The 23,294-nt window shown below is 49.8% G+C and overlaps 1 protein-coding gene across 1 annotated transcript in view; it reads left to right on the top strand.

The window, feature by feature from the left end:
- The window catches only part of GRK3 (G protein-coupled receptor kinase 3), a 108,094-nt gene that overhangs the window by 75,550 nt on the left and 9,250 nt on the right, over positions 1-23,294 (top strand). Inside the window, exons 10-16 of the mRNA XM_041003887.1 lie at positions 5,232-5,310; positions 6,248-6,378; positions 8,879-8,973; positions 11,610-11,717; positions 19,493-19,559; positions 20,059-20,159; positions 22,144-22,210. Coding sequence (XP_040859821.1) covers positions 5,232-5,310; positions 6,248-6,378; positions 8,879-8,973; positions 11,610-11,717; positions 19,493-19,559; positions 20,059-20,159; positions 22,144-22,210 — 648 coding nt within the window. The remainder of the gene's footprint in view (positions 1-5,231; positions 5,311-6,247; positions 6,379-8,878; positions 8,974-11,609; positions 11,718-19,492; positions 19,560-20,058; positions 20,160-22,143; positions 22,211-23,294) is intronic.

Below are 23,294 nucleotides of genomic sequence, written 5' to 3'. Positions count from 1 at the left end.
CTGGATAGGAAGTGAGGCAACTGGTGTACAAACTGGCACCTATATGGTGCTGATGTCACAGGGTGGATAATTACCAGCCTGTTGAGTCACAACCGCAGCTCCCAAAGAACAGAACTTTAAAAGGGGCTCACAATCAATGAACCAAAGAGAATTAAAACCCAGGGAAGCTCGCCAGCCCAGTCTGAGTCCCCAAGCACCCTGGCTAGTCCCTGTTGAATGCTGTGCATTTTGTTTTTAATCCACAGCATCCATTGCATTGTGATTTACATGAGCCCCCTGTGAGTTTTTGGTGTGTCCAGGAGGGCTGTTTGCTCTGGAAGCCGAAGAATGACATCAGATAGTGAAACTGCAACAAATGAAAACCTCCTAGCTCTAATAACTAGTTCAGGACTCTGCCCTCTACCTCCAATACACGGATGCATGCTAAGCATGTCCAATCCAGGCCCTTTGTGTGTGTGTGTGTGTGTGTGTGTGTGTGTGTGTGTGTGTGTTTGTATGAGTGAGCAGGTTTCTAACCAACGAGTCCGGAAGCCAAATGGCCTGCACCTTGTGTTGGAATCCGTGTGTTGACACTGATGTCTGGCTCCCACCTCAAATTCCTGTGCCTCTTTCATTTAAAGCATCGACACACTCACTAGAAACTTTAAAGTGGTCATGAACATACTGGAGTTTAGTGCAAAGCTTTGTATGTTGGTGTATTTCTTCCCAAGAATGCCTTATAGGAAATAGAGGTTTTGTGGTTGTAAACTATAAACTTGCACGTAACATTTGTATACGGATTTTATTTGGGGGTGGGAGATACCATTGAGTAGTTGAATCATTTCACTAATGGGTTAGGTTGGGCTGCTATTTTGCACTGATTTGAAAGAATCAATTTTATGTTGTTTTATTCAGATACTGAAACCATATGATGTTTTTAAAACAGTTTATCATTTAAGATCACTTTGTAGAGGTGTTCCCATAGCTCTTACAGTGAAATACCCTCCTTCGGTGAAGCTTTGGGTTGGTGGAGGTCAGCAGAACTTCCTGTGGTGCAGGTGTGACATGCAATGGCATCTACACCATAGCCTTGTTTTCACTGCAAGAGTTCCCCCACCTGCCCAGATCTCAATGCTCACTATTCCTAATTTTATATCCCTCTACTGGTCTCAGTTTCCTTCTGTAAATCTTGGATGGTGGTGGAGAGGGGGGAACATGCTTTTTTTTAGAACCACGTTAATTATCTGTCTGACCAGGAAGACCAACCTGCAAATGTCACTTGCCCCTTGAACTACAGATGACTACGTCGATAACGCTGGGATAATGTCTGCTTCACTCCAAGCGTCCTGGATGTGCGACTTTGGCTCTTGCCCTTACGAGCCACATGGACTTGGAGAAAGGAGATGGTAGCTGTAGCATCTCAGCCATGCAGACATCATCAGGGCTGTCAGCAGGTGTTGGAGTAGAAAAGCATGCATGACTCAGCAGGCACCAGATGGGGCAGGCAAGCTGTCATGTGTGAATTGCACCTCGGGGGGTCAGAAGTCAACTGGGCATGTGCCAGTGCACACCTGGGTCCCAACCCTGGAAGGTTCGATCAAGAATTGAGAAAGACGCAGTATGAGTGCGAGAAGGGAGGGAGTGGACATCGTAAGATGAAACTGCTGAGAGATGCACAGGGGCCAGACTAGACCATAAAGAGTTTTCTAGGCCAGTGATGAGGATCTTGAAAACTGTCTTCCAGCAGTTGGAAGTAAAGCATTCTGCATGGCAAGACAAATGTCATTGATGAGCCCATTGCATCACAGCCTTAGGGAAGCTGCTGCCTGGCTCTTGACCTTGACCTGTGTTGGGGTCTTCGTGTCCTGGGCTCCATACACTGATGACTTAGGTCCTCTAGAGCAAAGGCATTGGCAGCAGTGAGTTCTGGAGGGTGACCATGTGTCACCCCTGTAACTGTGCTTTCCTGCCACCCAAAGAGCAACAGGGTTGGACGTGCGTGGTGGCCATGGAGACAGGTCTTATTTGATTATTGCTGATTGTGGGGAAAGAACTGAGCCCATCCTCACTTGGGCAGAGACACTTGGGACTTCTGAAGGGAGAATAGGGGGTGGATGCAGGAGGAGGGGTCCTGGAGCAGAGTCAGGAACAAGGAAAATGACAGACAAGGAAGAAGATGGGCTCGGCCTCCTGAGGCCCAGCTGGTCTCCTTCCCTGCCTCCAAGGTCAGGAGACAGAGCTCTGCCTTTAGGGAGGCTGGGCAGGAACCAACAGTAAGTTCCTCCAGTGGCCTTGAACTTCCTCAGACAGCCATTGGTCTTGCAATGGAGAGTTGCTTATTTATTTATTTACATGTTAACTATTAGTTTATTAATTTGTAAGATAGAGCTACAGAGGAGGAGGTGGGAGAGAGGTAGAAAAGAAAAATATTCCGTCCACTGGTTCATCCACAAATGGCCATAATGACTGTAGCTGGGCTAAGTTGGAGCCAGGAACCTGGAGTGCCAACTGGGTCTCCCAAGTGGGTACAAGAGGCCCAAGCTCTCATGCCTTGCTCTGTTGCTTTCCCAGGCTCCTTATCAAGGAGGTGGATTGGAAATGCAGCCACCAGGACTCGAACCTGTGCTGTGCTGGAGTGCTGGCATGGCCCCAGGCATGAGGTGCTGAGTGATGGGAAACTGTAGCTGTGTCTTCATAGGTCAAGTTTGAGGCCCACCGGTAAAAAGAGGACGCGGAAAAGCTTGCTAGAGTCCCGTCCAAGAAGAGTCTCGCTTGCCAGATTAATCTTGCTCATAATTTGCATCGGGAAAGGAGAACTTGGTTTCTGGGGACCCCAGGTTTGAAACTTGGCTGACTGCCACATCTTCCTGTGGTCTCAGGCCAGTCATTTCCCTTTTCAGGGGCCCTGGTTTCCTTGTGTTTAAAAAAATTGAGACCAGGCAATATCAAGACCCCTTCGTACTACTCAAATACCCTGATTGGAAGTCTTTAAAAAAAATTCATGTTTCATCTTAATATCATGATGTTTTAAGGAAGTAGCTTTAAGGATGTTTTAGGCAGTAGCTGTTTTCTCAATGCTGTCGTGAGAAGGACCATAAACCTCTCATGTTTACAAAATCTCTTGTGGAAGTCCTTCTGGGCACAAAGTGATGTGAGTATTGTCACCAGCTCAGGATGGGTGAGATCCCTGGCCCCTCCACTAAGCAGTGGGTCTGCCCACTTCTCTGCTCAGCTGACGAGACTGGGGAGGGCTCATGTGACACCCAGGCAAGCCCCACGTGGGATGGCGCCCACACAAGGGCACTGGAGCTTTTAGCAGAAGGATCATGCCCGTGTTTTACCCATTTAAGGCAAAATCAGTCTTAAAGTCAGCAAACACTCAACCCAGCTCGACAGGACACTTCAGGAGAGCTAGGTAGCCATGAAACAAACTGCAATTTATTCTGGAGGCGGTTTTGCTCTGAAAGATGTTTGGAAATCAAGTTCAGGTTCATGAATCTTTTAGTTCACAAGAGTGTGTGAACTCAGAAAGAAGCCTCTGCTCTTCCTGGTTGACAGATGGTCGGAATTTTGAACGTTTTTGCAATTTCTTTGGGGACAGCTGAGGTTGTACATCTTGTTTCTAGCTCTGTGAGCCACTTAGTATCCTCCTGGGTGTGAAAGCCCTGTTATAAAGTCCCTGTGTGTACCCATTTTCTGGTTTATTTTTTTCTTCTTCACTGAGTTATAAGAGTTCTTGAATATATTCTAGCTCTGGATCCTTCCTGTGTGTATAGATTGCAAATATCTTTTCCTGTCCTCTGGCATGTCTGTTTCTTTGTCTTCTGGTGCTGTGTGATAAACAGAAATCCTTAATTTCACTTTAGTCAAGTTCATCAATGTTTCCATTATGGGTACGTTTTGTGGCATATTTAACAAATGTCTAATTACCCTAAGATCATGAAGATATTCTGTTGTATTTCCTTCTAGAATCTTTTACTGTTTAAACTTTCACACTCATGCTTGCAACCACTGAAGGTGAATGTAGAGTAAGGTGTGAGATAGGGGTTGAGTCTCAGGCTTTCTTGTAACAGGTATCAGGGAAAAGACCCTGCCCTGTTGTGTTACCTTGTGGCAAATGACTGTGTGAATGTGGAGTAAGTGTGTGTGTGTGTGTGTTTCGAATTCTCTATTGTGTTTTACTGGTCTGCTTGTCTGTCCTTGGGCTGTTTCCACATTGTCTGAAGTCATCTTGCCTCACAGTGAGTTGTGGTGTCTGTCACTACAAGTTATCCAGCTGGTTTATCTCGAGGAATACATGAACTTCTTTGACTGTTTGCCTTGTTGTAAATTTTAGAATCGGCCCGACAGGGCTCATTTTTAAATGAAGAGCCCGTGGAATCTACAGATGGATTAGAGGAAAATGGACATTTTTACAATTGAGTTATTAAATCCTTGACCATGATTTATTTATTTTCTCCCACTTGCAAGAGCTAATTTGATTTCTCAGTGTTTCAAATACAGCCATGCAGACAACACCCTACCCCTGTGGCATGGCTCCCCCAGCTTTGCTACTGAACATGACGCAGGTTGCCGACCATCCAGAGTTAAACTGCTGACCGCCCAGAGGACTGGCGGGGCAGGGATCCTTTTGGCACAGCCTGTGGTGTGTAGAAGAGGCTGTAGTTAGAATCGACGCATGCCTGACGCCTATGGAGAGTAGACCATCAAGTTCACCCACCCCAGTGACTAACACTGATGTGGAATGAGCTTTATTTCTTCATTTGAAAGACAGAGGAGCAAGGAGATTCATCTCCCACCTGCTGGCTCACTCCCCGGTGGCCCAAAAACAGTTACTTGGGGCTAGGCCAGGTAGAATCTGGAGCGTGGGACTCAATCCAGGACACCCACATGGCTGATCAGGACCCAGATTCTTGAGGCATAACCTGCTGCTTCCCAGAGTTGGCATTAGCCAGGAGGGTCGAATCGGAAGAGGGACTGGATCTGGAACCCACCATGGGATGCAGATGTCTCAACCAGTGTCTTTGCTGCAAGGCCAGACTTTTTCCCTAGTGCCGTGTCTCTGTGCATTTTTCCCAATAACCAGTGCTGTTTTGCCTTGACTTCCGCAGTTACCCTGTAACTCAGGGCAAGGGGTAGATGGGGTGGCGGTGGGGGGCACTATGGTATCTGTAACACGGAGTGTGGCGTAAGATGAACTGCACAAGGGTGGCTTTCGCTCGTCTTACGGACTTTCCATCTTTTCACTCCAGGACTGTCCTTTCATCGTGTGTATGACCTACGCGTTCCATACTCCTGATAAACTCTGCTTCATCCTGGATCTGATGAACGGTGAGTGTGGATCTGAATTCCCAAAGGGCTTGGCCAGTGGTGCATTGGATAGGGGGTGAGGGTGTGCAGACACACTTGGCGTCTTCCCAATAATTAGGTTCCCCAGAGTTCAAGGAAAGAAACCTTCTACTATTCAGTTTTCTCTTGGGATGTATTCAAAACTGTTGACTGTGACTTCTCCCTGGGCCTCCCAGTCCTTTCCCCACCTCCTCTCTCTCCCCCTGTCCCGCCCCCTCCTCAGGAAGCTGGATTCTGCAGAAAAGGTTCTCATAAAGCCACTGAGAGTGCAACTTGATTTGTTTCTGGAATGCAGCTGGCCTTGGTCTTTAATTAGCTTATCCCCAGGCCCTCCACTTGTAAGAATAAGATAACCCCGCAAAGATACAGGCCAAACACATAAGTGTATTTAAAAACCAGTGTTGAACAGCCAACTGGGGGCTAGGACAGGTCTTAGCTCAGCCTTCCTGCATTGTTTAAGGCTGCAGTGCCACTTTCCTAGAACGGAAAAGTGACATGGTTACAAATTGGAAATGTTCTTAGTAACCAAAACCGAAAGAAAACGACCATTTTATTACTCAGGTACCTGGGCTATGTTTTTTTAAGTGCCCTTGAAGTCTGTTCCTGTTTTTGAGTGACTTAAAACCAGATCTATCCAAAACCATGACGGGGTCTCACAGACATGCCAAAGCCACCCGTGTGTGACCCTGCACGTGTATGAGTGTTGGGGAAGACACAGCTGGTGGCAGGGAAAGGGCAGCCTGGCAGGAGCCTGCATTTTCTCCACGGTGTGTAAGACGTGCGCCTACGGAAACCAAAGGCAGGCGTGGGGCTGGAGCAGAACCTCCTCCTCCCGCGTCTGCCGCGCCCTTCTGGCCATTGGGGACAGCAGCAGAGTTTCTGCACGATTGATGTGTGCACTGCCCGCCTCCGCTTGCAGGGGGCGACCTGCACTATCACCTCTCGCAGCATGGAGTGTTTTCCGAGAAGGAGATGCGCTTCTACGCCACCGAGATCATCCTGGGGTTGGAGCACATGCACAATCGCTTCGTGGTCTACCGAGATCTGAAGGTGAGTGAGGACAGAGGTGGTCTGGTGCAGGGCTTCCTCCATGTCACAGGGGCACCCCCCCCCGCCATGTCCCCTGCGCCATCATGGGGCCCCCTCCATGTCCTCTCTGTCATCACGCAGTTGCTTCTACCGTCATGGGCCCCCCCGTCATCCCCTCTGCCGTCATGGGCCCCCCCTCTACACTCCCTCCCTTGTCACAGGCCTTGTGCCTTGTGACTTCATCACAGCCCCTTGACGAAACCCTCATCTGTGCGATGTCTGACCCTGCCAGGTCAGACACCACCATGTCCATTGTAGTGCCTGCTGCAGTGCTAGCACTGAGTTCAAAACAGTGATTGGTTAATTAATGAAGAGGAAGAGAGGGCTCGTTGTTCACTATTTTGGAATAGATTGTGGTTCTGTTCATGCTCGCCAAGCATCTGCATTGGTCGTGGGCGTGAAAGAGCTGGAGGTGGATGGAGTGAACGAGCAGGTGTGAAGAGTCTGGCTGTTGAGATGCCTGAGTCCCATATGGGAGTACCTGGGTCCAGTGCCCGGCTCCAGCTCCTGACTCAAGCTTCTGCAAATGGACCCTGGGAGCAGCAGGTGGTGATCATGGCTCAAGGTCATGGCTCCTGGGTACCTGCTACCAACACGGGAGACCTGGTTTGTGTTCCCAGGTCCCAGTAATTGCTGTTGCTGGCTTTTTAAGAGAGTGAAGCAGTGGGTAGCAGTGCTGCTACGTGCTCTTTCTGCTTGTCTCTGTCTTTCTTTCAAATAAATGACTTAAAAGACAAACATGTTAAGAACGTAAGAAGTTTTCCAAGACTTAAAAGCCGATAAAGTTAAGACCTTGCACAGTCTGAAGGTAGGGGCAGTGATTCACAGGTCAGCTGCAACTTCACATTGTACAGGGTCTTGAGAATAGTGCAGGGAGATTCCAGTGGCTTGTGTTTGCCCCTTACTTCCAGATTCTTCTGGAATGAACCTGCAGTGGCCAATTGAAATGTGCAGGTGATAGTTGATAATTCCTCTCTAAGGATCGAAAGATGACTTTAAAAACAGGTTTATTGGTTTGAAAGGCAGATGGATCGAGAGAGTTCTTCGGTCTGCTGGCCACTCCCCCAAAATGCCCACAGCAGCTGGGCCTCAGCCAGACCAAACAGGGGATCTGGAGCTCCCTCCTGGTGTCCCATATGGGTGGTAGGGGCCCAAGTCCCTGGGCTGTCATCCACTGCCTTCCCCGGGGCCTTGGCAGGGCGCTGGATCTGAAGTGCCTGGGATGGGTTCCTGGCATCCCAAGCAACCACTTAACATGCTGTGCTACAATACTAACGCCCTAAGATTTCCTTCTAAGAATCTAAAGCAAAAAAACAAAACAAAACAAACAAACAAACAAACAAAAAAACAGGAAAAAAAATCTAAAGCATCACATTTTGGTTCTAAGCATATTTTTGTGTTTAAAAAAAAATGCTTTATGAGTTTTAAAACTTCCTGCAAGTTTAAATAATTATCTAAAGATATCTTCAAATGAGCGTTTGGGAGGAAGACAACCTGTGTCTATTGAATTATGAACAATTAGCCTTGGGCTCAATCACGGCAGTTCATTTCCCTGTGTACAGGCTGCGGAATGAGAGAGTATGCTGTGGGCCCGTGAAGCGCCACTGTCCCACACTGTCATTTACATCTATAACCGGCCACTAATCATCTTGAGGCCGTGTTTTGGTTTGCTAAAGCTATTTAGTTGGCAAATGGCATTCTTTAATTTCTATTCAAACTTAATTCTGGTCACTCATGGTTATTCATGCTTCAGTTTTATACGAGCCTGCCGTTATTCTTTTTTTTTTAATTTCAAACAAAAACAAGACTTGATCTCCCACAGAAGAATATTATTAAGGCGACCGTAATGTAATTCCACGTGTATTACAGAGGAGAGCTTTGTTGTCCGTGATTATGTGGGCTAAATCTAATCTTCACGGATACATTGTGGTTAGAATCCCCTCTGGTCATTAGCCAGGTCCCTGGGTTGAGGCTGCACTTATGAGGATGGCAAGGCCACTTCAGCAGAGTTAGCGTGTCATGGTGGGGTCTTTGGTATGGTACAGCTCTTGCCACATTCTTTCTGTTCCGTGCCTGGTGGCTTCATGCTCAGAAGTCCTCGTGGTCTCTGTAAGCCATCAGAGTGGTAGACTCACTGCCCACGGTCTGCAGACACTGTGTCCTGGTTGCATGGTAGTTCTGGGTGCAAGGAAAGTAAACTGCTCCTAACCCCAACGACCGTGACCGTGACCACCTGGTGTGGGCTGCCTCACAGCTCATTTTCTGTCTAGCAGGACCTTTCAAAGTCTGCCTTAGCAACTCCCTGTTAAAGCTCACAGGAGCAGTGTGTTTGTTGGTGTTGTGCCCGCTTGGGTGTGACCCTAAGAAGCTGTGAGGTTCATATGAGTGAACCTTCGGTGTCTGTCCTCCAAGATGTCCTCAGAGCCCCTGAAGGTCAACCTTCTTCTCTCTGTGTGTGTAGCCCGCAAATATACTCCTGGACGAGCACGGACATGTGAGGATCTCGGACCTTGGGCTGGCCTGTGACTTCTCCAAGAAGAAGCCGCACGCGAGCGTGTAAGTCACCACAACTCTGCTGTCACCATTCCTCTCCTGACACTGGCCTGGCCCCTCGTGCATCCCACTTGTCTGTCCCTCACCAGCGGTGACTCTCAGTGCTTGAGGACGCCTGCCCCGGGGAGCCCTTGGCGTCCGAGGTCATGGGAGGAGAGATGAGAGTGGTGTGTTTTTCAGCGCTGCCTGCGGGGAGTGACTGAACCTGCTCAGCAGCCAGCATGGTGACCCTGCTTCCTGCTGCCCAGGTCACTCTAAGTGGGTCACTGGGCTGTTCAGTCTCCAGGCTGAGAAGTTGTCGTCGGGATAGAAGAAGATTCTGAACCACAGAGAGATGTGCTTCAGCGACTTCCTCTTTCCCATAAAACTTTTTTTTTTTAATCAGAGAAAAAATCGTTTAGTCCTCTGATTATGTGGAGGTGATTACTCTGGGCCACAATTCTCAGATATGGAATTGCTGCTAGTAGCAGCAGCCATGTCTGAGCATCCCACAGCAGCTCTGCCGAGGACTCTCTGGACCTAGGCTTGTGGACACAAGGATGGACACACGGGGCGGACAGCGATCTCAATGCTCTGAAAAAGCAGAGTGGAGACTGGACGCGGGTGTCACTCTCTGCCCCCTCGGCCTCAGGCTTCCCCCAGGTGGAAAGCACGCCTGGGCGTGCAGTGTGTGTTCTATCTTGTGCTCAGCTCCACGGGTCTGCACACAGCGTTCATACCTCCTGGACTTCGGGCCGTCTCTGCATCCAGTGCTTTGGAAAGAGCCCTCCCCTGCCCGGGATGCACCTTGTCCATAACCCCAGGTGAAGAAATGAGCTGTGGCCAGCGTTCTGTATGGCCGCAGAGCGGAGTGGCTCTGCAGCGCTCGGACAAGCGAGGCAGCATGAAGTCAAGGCCTGCCTCTTCTAGCCAGGATCCAGCGGTCACAGCAAGCAGCACCCTGTCTTTAAACACTCTATTCTTGTCTCCTATTCGCTCCCTCCCCAACCTGGGAGGTACTGATAAAAGCATTAGCATTTTTCTAGCACTTCATAATTATTAGGCCAGAACCTGTGGTTGTATAAGCTGTTCCCAGGGAGTTCATCAGCCGGGTTTTTAAGAGAGTCGTTTGAATTTTTAATGCCATGGCTGTTTGGTATGCTAATTTCTTCAATCTTGTGTAGTCTTCACTAAATGTGAAGCCGTGAGTTCATGAGAGTTAATCTTCCAGGGGAATTAACTTTCACATGCAGGGTTATTTATTTTCTTAGAGGGCCTAGCACTTTTTTTTTTTTTAAACTGCAATTCACAGAGGCTTTGAACCACAGAGCTGTTCTTTTTTGTCTCTGGAAAGTGCAGTGTTTGAGCAGCACCTATAGGGGGTGCAATAGGGCAGCTGTCCCGCAGGTGTGAAGGATCTGAGGGAAGCCACGGACTAGCCACAGGGCCTCTTTCTAGATAATTCCAGAAGGAAGCCTTTCCCCTAAAATGCTCAGGATGTCCCTCATGCAACTTCCTGGTGCCTTCCCAGTGTCGTTTAATGATCTCACACCTTCCCAGCTTTAAATTCTGCCCAGGGGGAGCTCTCCTGAGACCCAGACACTCCTCAATGTCCAGTGTCCCTCCTTGACACTTGGTACCGGGGCTACTGGTGGCTCATAACCCGAGGTGGTTTCCTGTGCGGATTCCTGTTGTTCCCGAGCACACAGAGGTGACCCAGTGGAGCTGCAGTCGTGTGCATGCGGTCCTCACACCTCCTGAGACACGGAGGCGCTACCTCATTATTTGTGCCATCAGCACGGAAAGTTGGTGACAGCTGAAGAGGCCATGGGCACGGCTGATGGCCATCTCGGGAGCCCTCGCGGCTGCATCTTTGAAAGGTCTTCTCCAAGTACCTCTGGCTCTTGAGAATGAAGTGACGCAACATGCCGGGCTCTCCTGCGAGGGCTGGAGAGGACCCATTGGGGCGGGGCTGCAAGGTGGTGGCAGCAGGTGTACAAATGGCATGAGAGAGACTGCCCATCCTGAATGACTTTTTCTCAGCTCTTTACAAAGTGTCTTCACGTTTGCTGGATGCTAAGTCCTCAGGCCTCGAGCAACTCTCAACACCCAGCATGTGCCTTCTTGCCCTGATCCACTTTACCCACGAGCTTGAGCTCCCCTGGGGACCTGTTGCCTGCTGTCACCAAGCAGGCAGTCCTCACTGTAACGGTGTTTGGGCTCAGGTGCACAACGGGAGTGGCACCTTGCAGGGGTGGATGTCCCCCAACCCACAGAACCCCCAGTGCCATGGCATGGTTGCCTATCACTCCCGCCCTTCCTCTTCTTTCTTTTCCCCTGTGGCCCCAGCCCCATGAGTCTCAGAAGCTCCCAAGGGGGTGTAGACTGTTTTGGTGTCTGAGGCAGAAGTTGAGTTGGGGATGGAGCACAGATGGGATGGTCTTCAGGCTGTGGACCACTTTACACTGAGCTCCCAGGTCATCTGTACGCTCCCCGACAGGGCAGAAGGAACCATGTTTCCCAGAGATGCCCAGCGAGTCTCTTGTGTTCCCTGTGTCCTGTTGCTGCTGTCTGTGTATGGTGCCTGCGCTTGCTGCATGGTCAGGATGTCCTCAGGCGGGACCTGCCCTGTAACCTCATGTTCCCTTTCTTCTCCCCAGGGGCACCCATGGGTACATGGCTCCCGAGGTGCTGCAGAAGGGGACAGCCTATGATAGCAGTGCCGACTGGTTCTCGCTGGGTTGTATGCTCTTCAAGCTCCTGAGAGGGTGAGTGGGATGCTGTTCGCTCGTGAACTTGAGCCACTTGGAGAGTGTTTAGAATCTGAAAGATGGTCCAGAAGGTTTGCTCTTCTCTTTCTTCCTTCTTCTCATCTTCCCTCCTCCTCCTTCCTTGCTGCTTCTGCTCTCTCTCTCCCTTTATTTGTATTTATTTGAGAGTTTGAGATCTTCTGTCTGCTCATGCAGACTCCCAAATTCCTGCAACAACCCCATGTGGGCCAGGGATGCAACCTATGGCCAGAATTCAATCTAAGAAGTGGACCGGCCCCTGTTGCCACATAGGGCATCTGTTAGCAGGAAGCTGGAATCAAGAGCACAACTAGGACTCAAACCCGGACCCTTTAATGTGGGATCCCAGTGTCCCAAGAAGTGTGGAAACAGCTGGAGCAGATGCTGGCCGCGGTGGTGACATCCCCACACGCTTTCCCTTAGTCTTTTGTCCCATTCCAGGTCGGAATCACAGTGGTTTTAAGTCTAAAAGAAATCTCCTTTGATATATTACCATCAATAGACCGTACTCTAGGAATAAGCATTGTGTTGAAATGTGGATACGTGGGCAGGTATTTGTTGAAGACACCGCTTGGAATGTCTGAGTCCTTGGTTGTCTCAGCTCCTGTACTACTTCTTCTTCTTTTTCTAAAGATTTATTTATTTTATTGGAAAGTCAGATATACAGAGAGAACGAGAGACAAGAGGAAGATCTTCTGTCCGATGATTCACTCCCCAAGTGACCACAATGACTGGAGCTAAACCAATCTGAAGCCAAGAGCCCAGAGCCTCTTCCAGGTCTCCCACATGGGTGCAGGGTCCCAAGGCTTTGGGCCGTCCTCGACTGCTTTCCCAGGCCACAAGCAGGGAGCTGGATGGGAATCAGGGCTGCTGGGATTAGAATCAGTGCCCATATGGGATCCCGGCAGGTTCAAGGTGAGAACTTTAGCCACTAGGCTACAGGGCTGGGCCTGAAAATATGGTTTTTTTTATTTTTTTTTAATTCTAGCAAAAGTAGCAAAAATATGGTATGCATAATTGGAAGAGGTAAGATTCGTTTTTGCTCTAGAGTTTGATTACTCATGGTTCTCTTATAAATGTGCAGCATTTTGAGGACTGTAAGAAGAATAGAGGCTCTAAGCAAATCCATTTTTTTTTGGCCTGCTTTTATTTGTAGACATGCTGGAGGTAATTTGTCTTTGATTTGTATTTATTTTCATCTTACTTGAAAGCCAAAGTTACAGATAGATCTTGAATTTGCTGGTTCACTCCCCAAAAGGCCAGGTTCAAGCAGGGCCTGGGAGTTCATTGCCGGTCCCCTACGAGGGTGGCAGGGATGCAAGGACCTGAGGCTTTGCTGGTTGCCACACAGGATGTGCGTTAGCACGGAGCTGGACTCAAGTGGGACTGCTGGGACCCAAACGAGGCCCTCACTCGGGCCAGTTGGGATTCCGAGAGGCGACTTAACTGCCATGTCAATTTCTTACTCCTATTTTGTATTTTTTAAAGCTAATAATATATGTGACCCCTGTGCTATAAACTACGTAAGATGATGCCAATGAGTAGAAAAGATAAGGCGATATCACCCTCTAGATATAGTCTCATAGCAGAACTCAGAGGCGGGGAGGGGACTTGGGGTGGCGGTAGGGGAAATGCCAAGGCCTATGGAGCTGTATCATAAAATGATAATAATAAAAAAATAATAATAATTTACAAAAAGGTTAATAAAAAACAAAAAGCCACTTAAAGCTTAGTCTTCCCATTAATTTTAATACATTTTAGCTAGTTTCCTAGAGAGCTTAAGTTTTTAAGGTATCTGTTTGAAAAAAAATCCTTCATTCACAACCATGTGCCTAAAGTCATTTCTATTAAAGTTTTCCAGGGCCGGGTTCCACTTTGCTGATTTCTCCTGGGAATGCAGCTCTGGGAATTCACGCCTTCCTTCCGTCTCCACCATGAGACTTAATTGGGCACCACTGCCTCATCTTATTGCATTTAGCATGTTCTGAAGAGAAGCTGATTTCCATATTCCACCCCGAAATCAGGTCCCCAGCACCCTGGCCGTTTCCTTAGGACCCCGCTAATCTAGTTGCTCTCCGCTCACCGTGTATGCACTTGGGATCTGAAAATTGCATTACTGCTTCGAAAGTCAGGGCCTGTGGATGCGTTAATGGGATTACCGTGTGTGTGGAGCCTGGAGGGCCTCAGCCCATGTCTTCAGACTAGCTGACTTCATCAGAGTGTATGCCAAACCAGCCAGCCAGCTAAAGCCGGCTCCTACATGGGAGCCCCCCCCCACCCCAGTGGTGCCCCTATGTGCAAGGGGGACTGGTGAGACCTCCTCTCTCCCCATGGTGGTCTTAGCCATGGACCTCTCCTGGAGAAGCAGACAGAGGAGCAAAACCCATGCCCACAGGGTGAGGGAGTAATACTAAAGGATTCCCTGGCACAACCACCAGCAGTTAGATCTGCAAAGCTTCCCATTCAGGACCTAGTGTGCTGCCTTGATCTGTCCCCCCCTTTTTTTTCTATTTGCAAAAGCGGTCGTGTGTGTAGACAGAGGGACCTGGCCTGACCCTACTTAAGGTTTTGAAAAAGACTAGAGCTGGGCGTTGTTCCTTCTTAACCCTGTGGAGTCCCGCGGTGGGATTTGCAGTAGAGAAGGGCAGTCGGGCTTTGCTTGACCTGAATTCCAGTTTGGAACAACCAGAAGGGGAAGCTGCTGGGAGTCCTGGCTGGGGCTGGCTTGGATGTTGATGTTGCATGTGGCTCCCATCCAGGGCCATCTCCATGGGCAGCTGGGGCTGAGAGGAGGATGGTGAGAAAGTTCCAGAGCTTAGCACGGAGCTTGTGGTCCCAGGGCTGGGCTCTGGCAGCCAGAGGGCCGTCACCCTGACCATGTCCACACTGTGGAGAGCTGCCAGGGGCAGGGGTGTGGCATGCCCATTCATAGCATTGAGCTGCCCAGTGAAGGAGTGCCCTGCCTCACAGACACAAAATGGCCCTGGTGAATGCTCAGGGGTACTGGACATCAGGGTGCCTTCTGGTGCATGGCAGACAGGGCGGGATGCATCCTCCACTCTCCTATCTGTGCCTGGACCCTGTTCTTCCTAGGACCCACCCAGAAGGCATTCATGGGAAGGATCTAGCACTAAGAGGAAATAGTTTTTGACACAAGTGATTTAAAAGGAGGCTTGATAAGCCTTTACTTGCAGTGTGCAAGAGCATATGCTTGATGCAGCAGTGACGAGCGGAGGGGAGGAGTCGGGGAGCAAGAGGAAGTGATGGAGAGGGGAGGGCACAGGGAGAGTTTTCAGGTTACCTGTGGTCCAGGGAGAGCAGGCGCAGATGTGTCTACACAGGGCTGGGGTGCTTGCCAGACTGTGCCAGCTCAGCCACCACCAGTGTGCTGGTGGGTTGCAGACACGACAGAGATGATTCAAACCTGCAAAACAGGGGCTGACTTCCTAGAGGAGGAATGTATGAAGGAGGCTTTGAAGGACCCTGCCTAGGAGGGTGGTACGAGGACACATGGCAAGGGACGCAAGAGGAGGTACCAGGAGCAGGTTGGCATTGGTCAGTAGGCAGTGAGAAACCATGTCCCAGGTTGGGAGAGGATAGACCCTGGCAAAGGAGGGGAGCGCATTGGTCAGAGCACATGCGCATGTGAAGGTGTGTCCATGTACATCTGTTGTCTCGCTCCTCCATCTTGATTCAAGGTGTCCATTAGGGAAGACAGTCGATGTGACAGTGGCGTTGGCGTCCAGCTCCTTACCACCAGTGCCTTTTTGTCTCTGGAGCTGTTACATGTAGGGAGAAAGCCTGGGTTCACGCAGGGTGGGGTGGCCTGATGCTTACCGAGTACCGCCCCGGGTTACTGAATTTATTCGACGTAGGGATAAAAAATAATGTTGATAAATATTTTGGCAGCTACTGGCTGAGGTTCAAAATAGACACGTGCTGTTAACATGCTGTCTCTTTTGGTACCCTAGAACTCATTTTTGACGGAGAGATTTGCTTCTCTTGACATTATTAGTGTCTTATTTTTGCACTCACTGCCTCCTTGTGAACATGACACATCCAACGTGGGTGCTCAGGGGGTGTTTCCGCATCACTTCTGTGCTCTCTAGCCATCTCCCAGCTCTCCTGGAGGGTGGAGGGGCAGGTGCGTGCACAGCTGTCCTGCTCTGTCCGTCTTCCCAAAGGTCACGCCTGACCATGGCCGCAGCCCGCCACAGCCTTCTGTTTCCACGGCCTTCCCGGCACAGCGTGGGAATGCCACGTGGCGCAGGGTGGCCTTGGCCCCACTGCCCGGCAGGCCATCACCATTTCCTATTTTAAGCGGCTGCATCAGAGAGCAGCTGCAATCACACAGGGCCCGGCAAGCACCACGTGCACACTCAGAATGGAGATTATTGCCGCCGTAGGTTTTCTTTAACATCTTCCAAAATAGAAACCCAAATCTTTGGCTTTGTTCACAAAGAATAATGAAGAATACATTGGAAACAGATGTGCATCATCACGAATTCGCAACTTTGGAAGACCCAACTTGTTCAACACCGCAGCACAGATAGAACCGAGCGGCTGCGGCCACGTTCTGCCATCATTGTTTCCCGAGTTGGGCAGGGAGCCGCTGTGTTTACAAAGTAGGGCTTGTAGCAAGGCGGCTCAGGCGTTGGCCATGTTTCTGGCCCCACTAGCTCCAGTTCCAGCCTCCCCCTTCAGGCCTCCCCGTGATCTCATGGAAGGCGTGTTAAATTTAGCACAGAGCGTTTGTGTCAGAAGAGAGTGGGCCTTTTCTCTGCAAGGTTAGGGCATGTTGCTGTCCTTCCGGCACGAGATGCAGGCGAGGGCAGGGGGGTCAAGTGCAGGCAAGGACATGGCCTGTCGGAACACCACAGCTGGGATCATTTTTAGGGAAAATAAGTTTTATTTCTCACAGTTCTAGAGACGTGGTTGGGTGGCGGGGGGGGAGAGTTCTCTGCTGACATCTTGTGAGAGTCCCCCTTGCTGGGGGGGGGGGGCGGGGACGGGGGAGAGGGCAGCAAAAAGGTGGGAGCAAGAGAACAAGGAGCCCCAGTGTGATTCTGTGGTAGGCGATCCTTGGGATAACTAACCCATTTCCATAGCTCACCCATGTGGGCAACTAATCCGCTCTGATAACTAACCCACAGGGATAACTAGCCCACTTCACTAGCTAACCCAATGAGAAAACTAAGCCACTCTGGTAGCTAACCCACGTGGGTAACTAGCACACTTCCCAAGGTGATGGCTCGATGCAGTCACTTCTTCAGGCTCCCCGCCACCCCACCCCTTCTAGCACCATAGCGGTTCAATCTCCCAACATGGTTTGGAGGGAACCCTCACACCATGGCGGAGGTCAGGGAGTGGGTTCCTGTGGCTTCGCTCCCGTGAGTGGTGTCAGAAGGACTCTACCACACACAAGGAGCTCTCTGTTCGCCCTCACCCTCCCTTTTCTGTTCTGGCAGTGGGGAGCAGTGCAGGGTAGAGCAAGCCTTCTGCCTGCCTGCAGGTTAACACAACCATGTCCCACATGCTAGCCGGCTCCAGCGCCCGTTTCCAGCTGCAGTCCCTAGGAGTCGGCGGGGAGCGCTCAAGTGACTATTCTGCTAACCGCAAGCGAGGGACCTGGATGAAGTGCCCAGCTCCTGCTTCTCTACCTGACCCCTTGCTGCCCTTTGGGGATCGAAACAGTGGATGGGAACTTTGTGTATCAATTTCTCCCTCTTCCCCTCTTCCCCCTTTTCCAAAAAAAAAAAAAGTGATTTTAAAAAGTGGTAGGGTGTGGACTGGAGTGGTACATGGGAGACCCAGATGAAGCTCTAGGCTCCTGGCTTTGGACTGGCCCAGCCATGGCCATTTGTGGAATGAGCCAGCAGCTAGAAGTGACATCTCTCTCTCTCTCACTCTCCTTCTCTCTCTCTGCCCCCCCCTTTCTCCTTCCCTCCCACCCTTCTCTCTATCTCCTCTCCCCCCATTTGCTTTCTCTCTCTCCCTCTTTCCCTCTCCCTGTAACTATATCATTTAAGTAAATCTTAAAATGATTGAGTGAAAAACAACTGGGTATCAGAGAGACCTGAGGTCTTAATACAATTTAATGAATGTTTATCTTTTTTTCTCTGTGTCTTTAAACATAATATTTCTGGGTTCTATATGAAAGAGAATGCCACAAGTATGATGGGCTTTTTAGAATCATAGCTCGGAAATTACAGAGCATTTTATTATCCTATTTGTGTTTGAAATTCAGTCATTGTACCTTCTTTCTCCTTGGAAACAAGATGGAGTCCTTTTCTAATTGAGATCTATTTTGAATATTAGCATATGCTTGTGACTTGGTGTTAATTCACCTGTTTTTTTTCCCCCCTTCCAATCAATGCTTTTGAGAGTTGAGATGATTTGGGGCCTCACTGCACAATGGAGGAAAAGGAAGTGTGAGAGCGCCCCCTCCTGTGTAGAAGCGAGATGAGCGCTGGGAAGGCCGTGAAGGCTGTTGAGATGCAGCCCTGTCCCCTGGTGTTCCAGGCATGGTTCCACTGGCCATGGAACTCGGCCACCTTGGCCGGCTCTACGCATCAGTGCGGGGGGAAGCAGAATTTTAACTCTTTTTAAGAATCCCATTGGTCTACCATTTCAACATTCCGATCCACGTAATGGAGCTAACAGAGTATTTTATTTTTTATATAGCTTTGTAAACAAATGTATAGACTTCACCGCTTTCTAAGAACATGCTTCTGGGAAGAAAACTCAAGTCATACCTCTCCGTCCTGTGATTCTGCCTTAGAAGGCCATGGGGTCCTAATCTGCATCTCCTCACAGTGTGATTTGCACGATTAAATTTCTTCAAAAGCCACCTCCTCTAGTTTTAAATATCACAATGGAGTAAGAATCCCAGGCTTCCCGTGGGTTATCACGCAGACACTTGTCTTACCACCTGAGTCATTCCACGTGATGATTCAGTTAGGCACCTGCTCTCTCTCTCTCGCCAGCGTCTTGAATGTTGATCTAGTTTGACCTTCTGTGGCATGAGCCCCATCTCACAGAAAGAGAACAACATCCATGGCAGTGGGTTGATGTCTGGCTCCAGCCAGCAGACAGTTGAGGCGCCATCGGGGACCCAACATCTCTAGCTCTCATGTCCGGGGCTCCCTAAAGAAATGTTACGTTGGGCCCGGCACACTGGTCTAGCAGCTTAATTCCTCGTCTTGAACGCACCAGAATCCCATATGGGCACCGGTTCTAATCCCTGTGGCCCCGCTTCCCATCCAGCTCCCTGCTTGTGGCCTGGGAAAGCATTTGAGGATGACCAAAAGCCTTGGGACGTGCATCCATGTGGGAAACCTGAAAGAAGCGCCTGGCTCCTGGCTTCATATTGGCTCAGCTCCAGCTGCTGTGGCTGCTTGAGGAGTGAACCATTGCATGGAAGATCTTCTCTGTCTCTCCTCTTCTCTTTATATCTACCTTTCCAATTAAAAAAAAAAAATGGATCTTTAAAAAAAAGTGACCTCAATCGGAAAGGTGGACGTTCGCTCCCTGTGCCCACTTGTGAGGGTCAGGCAATTCTGAATCTCAAGAAGAACCCTCTTTGGTCACTGTTTTTTTTTTCCCACCTCTGGAAATGATCAATAGTTGCAATTTGCATGTTTATGTGGTGTTGAGTGAGCCCACGGCCCACTGCTCTACCCAAGCACGAGCCAGGGGTGCGAGCCAAAGTGCCCGCTGCCGTGTTGTAACAGAATGCCGTCTTGCTTTTGCAGTCACAGCCCTTTCAGACAGCACAAAACCAAAGATAAGCACGAGATTGACCGGATGACGCTCACCGTGGTAAGGGACAGTCCCTCCACCGCCGCCCCCTTCCCCCTCCAAGGGAAAAACCAGTGTTCTCATTCGCATCGTACTCCTCCTATTGCCTTCCATCAATCTGAGAATTACTATAGCGTTCAGCGTGTCAGGTAGCATGAAACACGATGGTGTGTATTTTGCGAAGATGGTGATACAAGAATAGTGAATGGGAGAAGTCTCCAGGGCCACAAACTGAGACTTGCTAGCACAACCAATGGGACAGAGAAACCCAAGCACAGAACTGAAGAAGCCATTCCTGGGGAGAACCCGCGGGGATATGGCAGCATGCATGGCCCACAGAAGGGGGAGGGGGGAGGAGAGGAAGGGGGCGGGACCTTGGCCCCACCTTGGCCCCAGCCTATGGGTTGCTTGGGAAACGCATCTCTGTTCCTCCGCCCCGCCTTCAGGACCCCTCTGCCTCGATGGGATGGGGACGTGGTGACAGCCTAGCCTGACTCCCTCCCCGCTGCCTCTCCCGCAGAATGTGGAGCTGCCAGACTCCTTCTCGCCGGAGCTGCAGTCGCTCCTGGAAGGCCTGCTGCAGCGTGACGTGGGCAAGCGGCTGGGTTGCCGTGGAGGAGGGTAGGTAGGCCATCGCCCCTTGGATGGCGCCGTGTCATCCCCGGCCCTTACGCATCTTCCATTTGGACCCGAGGGGAAAGATAATCACCCCGGGAGGGCACCGTGTGGACACCAAGATCCTGTGCGATTTAGTATCAAGAATTAGTCGCTTTTTAAACTCTTTTAACCATCGACCTTGGAGATGCTATGCTTGAATCCTGGTATCCTGTGGTCCTTCCGGTTAAGTGTCAGTGGTGATTGTAATGGCGGTGTTTTGATATAGTCTGATCAGGTTTGGACACATTTTCTCACACAAATTCACGACTGAGCAACTGCTGTCCTAATGCGTGCCTTCTGCGGTGTCAAAATTTTCCTGTCCCCCAAAACTCCAAAATTGTGGTCTTCCTGAAGGCTTATAGACGGGGTTCATGACACATCTCATTTTCTCCATGCCCAGGTTTGCTTCCCACAGAAACAACTTTACTGTGTTATGTGTGTAGCATACGTGTGTATGTGTGTCTTGTGTATTTTTAGCTGTGCGACGTGCACATGTGGCCTACATGTATGTCACACCTGTGTGTTTAAACTGTTGCATGTGTGGTATTTATGTGTGTGCGTGCATGTCTTTGTGTATATATGGCAGAGGCGTGTGTATGCGTGTTGTACCTATATGCTCATGTGTATAGATTGCATATCTGTAAGATAAACACATATATGCGTCTGTTTGAGGGATCATCAAGAATTTCATGGAAACATGGCCAAAGTGCTTGGGCCCCTGACCCCTGTAGGAGACCCGGGATAGGGATCCAGGCTCCTGGCTTCAGCCTGGCCCGGCCCTTGGCTACTGCAGCCATTTGAGAAATGAACTAGTGAATGGATGATCTCTCTTTCGCTCTTGCTCTGCGACTGCTTAAGTAAAATCAATCAGTCAAATAAATGAAAATCTCTTTTCATTCCACTGTCCACCAAGTTTTTGATGGATCTTTAACATTAAAAAAAAAAATGCCCTGGACACCTCACTGCCGTGGTTCTTTTTCCCTTCATCTGTCTCACCTTGCAGCTCCTGCACGAACCAAGAGCTCTTTCTGCTGGTGTTATTCTGTCCAGCGCATGTGGAGGAGGTCTCCTGCCTCCCACTGTTTGAGGCCCCGGCATCCTTGGCCATACCGTGTTCTCCAGGAACTTCCCAGGGAGGGCTGTGGGAGGCAAATGCTGTGGGCCCTTACCTATCTGGAGCATCTTCCTGCTGTCCTCACACCTGACCGATCGTGGGTCGATGTAGAATTCTAGATTGATAGTGATTTTGGCCTCCCCCGGCCTCCTCCCCATCCGTTTCCCAAATCTTGGAAGGTACCTGCTTCCGAGTAAGCATGCGGTGCTATAGGTTCCTGTTGTTCTGTCACATTAGCAATCACGATTTGTAAGATGTTTGCTTAGTTCATTTCCTTAACGCATAAATCTCCATCTAGTTTAACTCTTGGGTGAATTCTGTTTTTCATAGCTACAAAATTCTCCTATAAAAAGGATGCTGCAAAAACAGTTCATGGAAAAGGCACAGTGTGTTTTAATTCTGTTTTTCTGTAAACTTTCTGGAGTCCCTGTGTATATACTAAACATATATGTATTCACAGATGTCCGTGTGTGTGTATGTACACACGTCCGACTTTTCCACTTCTAAAGTTCTACAGATAATCATTTAATGTGTGTATAGGTGTGAATGTGTGTGTATAGGGATGCTGTGGTTGGGTGTGTGCATGTTTGTGGTGGAAGAATTCCCGAGTCACCCGAAACAGGAGGGAGCATCCTGAACGAACAGCCGCAGGGACCATGCCCCCAGGGACCACGTGTGGTGTCTCCAGACCTTACCGCCTTCCTGGTAGAACCTTTCCAAGAAGCGTCTTTTACTTTGTCGGAGAACTGGACCTCATCCCTGTGTGTCCCTGTCATGTCTGTGTAAATGTGGTTCCGCTGCTTCTGACTCCGTGTGTTGCAACCCCCCCTCCAGGGCGCAGGAAGTGAAAGAACACAGCTTCTTCAGAGGCGTGGACTGGCAGCACGTGTACTTGCAAAAGGTACCCCCGCCCCGCACCCCCGCCACACCCCGCTCTGGGGACCTCCGTCTCCACCTGCATCCCTCCAAACACCCCTGGATCCTCAGCTGCTCCCCACATGTCGCCATGGCGCTTGCTCCCTGGGGGCACCTCTGCACTCCAATCTGACCCCACAGCTGCTGATGGAGAATATTCAGGAAACAGGAGTGTCTGCACTGAACACATACAGATTGGACGGGGGGCGGGGGGGAGTGGAGGATCGTTCTTTCCTAGACAGTGCAGAGTAGCAGCTACTTCTGTAACATTTGCGGTGTATTTAGGCATTGGAAGTGATCTAGAGGGAGTGGGTCGCTTACATGCCACTAGGCCATCTGTGCCAAGGAACTAGTTATCCCAGTGCGTTAGCTATGGGATTGGGCCAAGTTATTCCAGTGGCTTAGCTAGTTCCCCAAGTGGGTTAGTTATTGGAGTGGGCTAATTACCCAGGTATGTTAGCTATCGAAGTGGGCTAGTTATCCCGAGAATATGTTGTCACAGGTCATGTAGGGGCTCCTTGTCATTCTCTCGCTGCCACCATTTTGCCACCTGCCACATCCCAGGCAGCAAGAGGACCCACGCGAGATGCCAGCAGAGACCTCCCCCTGGTCTCTGGAACTGTGAGAAATAAACTTACTTTCCCCAGAAGTTACCCCAACTGGTATCCTTGGTGGCACTTGCTGCCATGTTCTTGCCTGCATCTAGTGCCAGAAGGACCCCGCCCCATCTGTTGCAGCATCTGCGGCATGAACTGCCAGATAGAATGTATCACTGTTTCTCTCTCTCTAATATAAACAAACAAACAAATAAATAGACAGATGTGGAGGGGAGGCATATAAAATCTTGATACTGTGATATTTAAAAATTATTTAAAGGGTGGATGTTGTGGCACAGAGAGTTAAACTCCCACCTAGGACACCTGCATTACGTATCAGAGTGCCTGGTTCAAGACCCGGCTACTCCGTGCTTCCAATCCAGCTGCCTGCTAATGTGCCTGGGGGGCAGTGGGTGAAGATTGGTGTGCTTGGGCCTCTGCACTCACGTGGGACACCAGGTGGAGTTCCTAGTT

This window comes from Ochotona curzoniae, unplaced genomic scaffold (genome assembly GCF_017591425.1).
Source record: "Ochotona curzoniae isolate NIBS_2020 unplaced genomic scaffold, NIBS_Ocur_1.0 scaffold_274, whole genome shotgun sequence".
Lineage (NCBI taxonomy): Eukaryota > Metazoa > Chordata > Mammalia > Lagomorpha > Ochotonidae > Ochotona > Ochotona curzoniae.
Note: the sequence above shows the minus strand (reverse complement) of the source record. Positions and strands in the feature narration are given on the sequence as shown.